The 6,012-nt window shown below is 35.9% G+C and overlaps 1 protein-coding gene across 1 annotated transcript; it reads right to left on the bottom strand.

The window, feature by feature from the left end:
• On the bottom strand, window positions 1–1,363 carry HELRODRAFT_85523 (hypothetical protein; the record flags this gene model as incomplete). The annotated part of the gene is made up of 4 exons (XM_009026219.1): window positions 1–83; window positions 488–563; window positions 807–871; window positions 1,186–1,363. 4 exons carry the CDS (start codon window positions 1,361–1,363, stop codon window positions 1–3), a joined length of 402 nt encoding a protein of 133 aa, XP_009024467.1.
• Window positions 1,364–6,012: the final 4,649 nt, after the last annotated feature.

Genomic DNA, 6,012 nt, shown 5'->3' with positions numbered 1-6,012 from the left:
TCAACCAACCAAACAACCTTTCAATATATACTCTGTTAGAAGCATTGGCAAATTAGGACTTTCATTGTCCATAGCTTTAAGAACTGTATCATTATCATTATCATTACCGTCATTATCACATCACCATCATTATCACCATCATCAATAATTATTTATATTGTTATTATCATTATAATCATCGTTATTGATAGCAGTTATCATGAGACATCGCCCACATCATCATTATGAACTTGGAAATTGTAATTATCCGTATCACCATCATAACCACAATCACCACCTCCATCACCACAATCATCCTCATCATCACCATATCCACCACCACCACCACCACTTAAATAACATCATCAACGTCATAATCACCGTTCAGAAAATTATTTTTATTGTCGTCCTCATCATCACAATCACCATCACTATCAAAATCATCACCATCACCATCACTATCACAATCATCACTATCATAACCATCATCATCATAATCATCACAAACTTTTAACGTAAGTAGCCAGAAGCTCAGACGATGGTGGTGAGTGTGTGTTGTTGTAGGGTATCGTGGTCGTCAGGTACTGATGATGATTGCGGTGGTGGTGGTGGTGGTGATGATTATTATGGTGACGATGATGATGATAAAAAATGTAATGATGCGATGATGATTATTATTAAAATTAAATGATGATGATGTTTATGGTAGTTGTGAATAAATTAATTAATGATGTTAATCTACATAACTATCCTCATCTTCGTTGCCATCATCATCTCCTTCATCACTATCATCATCATCACAATCATCATCATCATCATCGCCTCACCACTTTCTCAGCAGTTGATAGTTCTTGTGTACCACTTCCACCTTTCCTGTTCTGCTTCTTCCTAGCTGTTGACATGATGATGATGATGATGATGATGATGATGATGACAACGGTGGTGATGATGGTGGTGGTGATGATGATGATGGTGGTGGTGATGATGATGATGGTGGTGGTGATGATGATGATGGTGGTGATGATGATGATGGTGGTGGTGATGATGATGATGGTGGTGGTGATGACATCAATGATGACATTGATAACGACGGAAAATGTAATTGATTCTGGTTAAAAACAATCAAGCAATCGACCAAATAATCAATCAGCCACAAACCAGCCAACCAACCAGCCAGCCAACCAACCAACCAACCAACAAACCAACCAGAGTGAGCTCTTTTTTTCCTCTGGATGGAGAGGAACAACGTGATGAACTGGTTCCTCAGCTCCTTATCATACTCGAGCTCATCTCGCAGGGCTAACTCGGAAACCAGAGCCTCGGAGTATTCTCTGCAGAGTGCCTCCAAGTCGTCGTACAGTTCACACAACTGAAGAACTGACATTTCCGTAAGGTCTGTGTGTGTGTGTTTGTGTATGTGTGTGTGTTTGTTTGTGTATGTGTGTGTGTGTGTGTTTGTCTGTCTGTTGTTTATCAGCACAATCATCATCTTCAATCCCAACACTAACTTCCAATAGAAGGCTTCCTCAAGGGCACTCCCTCCCCAAACTTCTGCCCGTATGCCAACTCATTCTTCATTGGCTTGATCGGCTTCAAGTTGAATGGTGCTGAAGGATTCGACTTTTTGGCACCAGATGTGACGTCATTAGTGTTATTGGTGATGATGACGTCATCATTAGCAGCGGTGGTGGTGGAGGTAATGATGTTGTTGTTGAAACTGTTTTCCATAGACGAGCAAGGAGTGAAGTTCTGATGATGATGATAATGGTGGCGATGATGGTAATGATAGTGGTGATGATGATAGTGATGATGATAGTGATGATGATGGTGTTAGAGACGGTGATGCCTATGACTGTGATGACAATAATGACTTCAATTGTGATGATGATGATGATGATGATGATGGTGATGATGATGATCCATGTGGTGATGAAAGATGGAGAGCAACGTTGGCACCAATATTAACAATCATCATCATCATCATCCTCATTATTAACGTCTTCATCACCATCAGCAACACTAACCTTATCATCGTCATCATCCTATCATCATCGTCATCATCATCATCATCATCATCCGTCACAAATACCACCACCGCTACTAGCATCATCATCATCGTCATCCTCTTCCATCATCTGTTCAATCTCGCTGATAACTTGATCGGCTGTGAACATCATTCTATCGTCATCATCATCAACATCATGGTTACCATGAGAACAAGCACCCTCATTGTCATGATGATGATGGTGATGTGAGGACAATGTGAGTGTGTGCATGTCGAACGCCCTCTTCACCTGATTGGTTGTTGGGAGCATGATTCTCATTATTATCATTATTATTTTAGGACTATTGTTTTAATTAAGGTTAATACTATCAAATTATTATTATTGTTATTGTTGTTTTTTATTATTATTTCATTTATCATAAACTATATTTTTATTTTCAATTTTATTTCTATCATTATCATCATTCACGCCACAAATCATCATCATTACAATCATCATCATCATCACAATCATCATCATCACAATCATCATCACAATTATCACAATCATTATCAGCATCGTCATCAAGGTCATCATCATAATTGGATTTGCCAGTTTTCATGAAATAATTTTTTTTTAAGAACTTGTTAATCATAGTTGTTGTTCATAATTGATGAAGGATCTATCTTGTTTTTAAGATGAATTAAAAAGAAATTAATTCATCTTCCTTGCAGATGAAGTTGCACTCATCTGCTTCCAACATCTGCTTCAAATCCCTACAGGCTAGTCTGCATGTTGTTCTAATGAATTGTAAGAGAAGGTGCTCAGCAAATTATTCTCCTCCAGCCAACTCTCAGATCAAATGCACAATGAAATGATTTAAAATTATTTAAAATGGGTAGTTGCTGGAGAACAATCACACGATGCAATAAGATACAATCCAATACAATACAATAAGAAATTTTATTAACCTCCTAGCTAAATCATCAGATGAGCCAGGAAACATACCACTGCCATTATAGCAGATTTGAAAACAATCAGCCATCCTTCATTCAAGTTAACAAATTTATTTTCAAACAGGAGTGCCTTTGATTGTTGTTCACTGCAGTTAATATGGAGAGGGTCCTGACTGGTGATTTATCCATTGGAGGCCTCTGAGGAGTTTCAAAGACGAGGGAGGAGAGTCGGTGCAGTGATGAAGAAAGTGAAGTCGTCGTTGCCCGCAACAAGCATTATAAGTTTGAATAGGCTTGCTGGGGGAAGTGATGGTGGAGGAATAAATAATCCCAATAAACCATTGATTGATCAGTGCAAAGAAAGTTGATATACCTCTGCTTCACACAAAACTTGCTCCAGTGAAAAACTTGATCAAGGTCATATGGGTCAGGTCGGGATTTGTTCATATTCAAAATAAATCAGTGAAGCTAAAATGAAAGAATGAGGACTGATTGAAGATATCAGTTTCCACAGCCAATAACTGTCCTAACAGATGATCTTGCAACGAACTTGTAGTACCAATGTGCCACTGAAACTTCCTGCTTGGCATTCTCATCACCATCTGGAATGCTTCCTAACAAATCTTGGAGGCGAGGAGAGATTTCATTAGGAAAGTTCAACAATGAAAAGGCTATCGATAACAGAGGGTTCGAGACATGCTTGCAGGTTGTTGATGGACACCTTGAGACAACTTGATCCCGCAGTAAATTGTGACAGAAAGGGAAGAGTGCCAAATAGTTTTCATTTCCACTCTTTAAACAGGCAGTACAGATGTTTCATTTCGACATGCAAAATGTTGAGAAATTCAGTGGCTTCTTCTTACTCACAAACCTGATGTGATAGAAAAAACTAACTTTGCTCTTGAACTCAGAGTGGAAAATACTCGCAGGATTACATATTCAAACTTTGGTGGCAAAAAATTTTTTTCATCATCCCTATAGTCATCATAATCGTCACCCACAAAATCATCGACGATCATCATCATTACTGATATCACAATCATCATCATAATCATAACCTCATCATCTTCTTCATCATTGCCATCAAGATTGATATTAAGATTATTATTGGTGGTAGCAGCAGCAGTTGTGGGTGTATTAACGTCATCAGCAGTAGTAGTAATAGTAGTAGTAATAGTAGTAGTAGTAGTAGTAGTAGTAGTAGTAGTAGTAGTAGTAGTAGTAGTAGTAGCAGTAGCAGAATTAGTAATATTATTATCATTCGTTGATGTTGTCAATGTTGTTGTTGGACTTCTTTCCTGCTACAAAAAAAAAAAATGAAATGGGTTTTTGTTTCAGTTTTTAGGATTGAAACGAATAGATTTAAAAATTGTTAGTAAAATCATTATCATCACTTTCGTCATTATTACCACCATCATTACCATCATCGTCTTTATCATCATCATCGTTTTTATTATTAGTATTATCTGGTTTGGTTAGCTTTCCTAATTGCCAACATTGTCATTAAATAATCACAATATAATATGCTTACATCATCATCCTCATCATCATCATCAGCAGCAACAAACTATTATAATTTCATAATTCTAATCATTCTAATCATCACATCTTCCATAATTTTCTCATCATCATAATCATCTTCGCTATCATCTTTTTCTCATTTTCATCATCATCATAATCATCATCATCATCATTACCTCATCCCTAATTTCTTTGACAGCCAGAGCAGAAATTAGGTACTTTTTCATGATGGTTTTCGACCAGTTAACAGGCATCGTCATGCCAAACTTGTCGGCCAGTGTTTGCCAGATTCTGAAAAACAATTTTTTTTAAATTTGCATCTGTTTGAGAGAGAGAGAGATGGAGAAGAAAAAGAGAGAGAGAAAATAGTGAAAAATTATTTTTGTATGTATCATTTTCATCATTGTAAATCTTTTTTTAACATTTTTATTGAAGTTGCTATAAAAAACTTATAACATCATTGTTATTGTTATTTTATTTCTTTGCTATCGCTTTATATGATCACCATAACTTTTTTGAATTCATTATCATAATCATTTTATTTATCATAAAATTAAGATTTATTTTCACTAAAGTTAACATCATTAAACATCATCACTAATCATCATCATTAAACATTCATTATTATATCACCATCATCCCTTCATTCTCATCTTTACCAACTTATTATTCTCGACTGACTTATGCACTTGCATCAGTTCTCCTGACATGTTAACTTTTCTATTCATAATCTTTTCATTCCCAGAATCATTATCATTATTATTATTACTATTATTATCATTATTATTGTTGTTATTGTTGATTATATTGAAACACTGATCCATTAAAATGTTATTTAAACTCGTAGGCCAATCACCAATAACATCATCACCACTGCCAGGAAAATTACTTCCATTTTCGTAAGTTAAGTTACTAATACCATCATTATCATCAGCATCACCACTGGCCGATGTAACTCCTAAAATGAAGCAGGCGCTATTTTTTGGGAAACCATTTTTTTTCTGATTACTAATTCCGTCGTCGTAGTCCAAGAAGTCATCATCATTATTATTATAAGCCGAACTCCTTGAAGCAGCAAGAGCGGAATTGTCATCGTCTGCTAAGGATTCGCCATTTTTATTTTTTTGATGGTTAAATGATGAACTATCCCATTCTCTAGCAGGTTCTACTTCCATTTTGAATTATTTTTTAAAATATAAAAATAAATAAAATAATAATAAAAAAATAATATTATTCACTAATTGTTAAAATTTATTCAACAGATTTCTCGTATTCAATCCTTAAAATTTAGGGTTTTATTATTATTTATCTTGGATTGCAACGACTAATAATCGCAACAGAATATTTGTTTTTTTTATCTACAGTGTGTGTGTGTGTATGTCATATGTATGTGTGTATGTGTGAGTGTGTGTGTGTGTGTGTGGTGTGTGTTTGTGTGTGTGTGTGTGTGTGTGGTGTGTGTTTGTGTGTGTGTGTGTGTGTGTGTGTGTGTGTGTGTGTGTGTGTGTGTGTGTGTGTGTGTGTGTGTGTGTGTGTGTGTGTGTGTGTGTGTGTGTGTGTGTGTGTGTGTT

This window comes from Helobdella robusta (genome assembly GCF_000326865.2).
Source record: "Helobdella robusta unplaced genomic scaffold HELROscaffold_46, whole genome shotgun sequence".
NCBI classification, from domain to species: domain Eukaryota; kingdom Metazoa; phylum Annelida; class Clitellata; order Rhynchobdellida; family Glossiphoniidae; genus Helobdella; species Helobdella robusta.
This window is presented reverse-complemented; position numbering and strand designations above follow the sequence as displayed.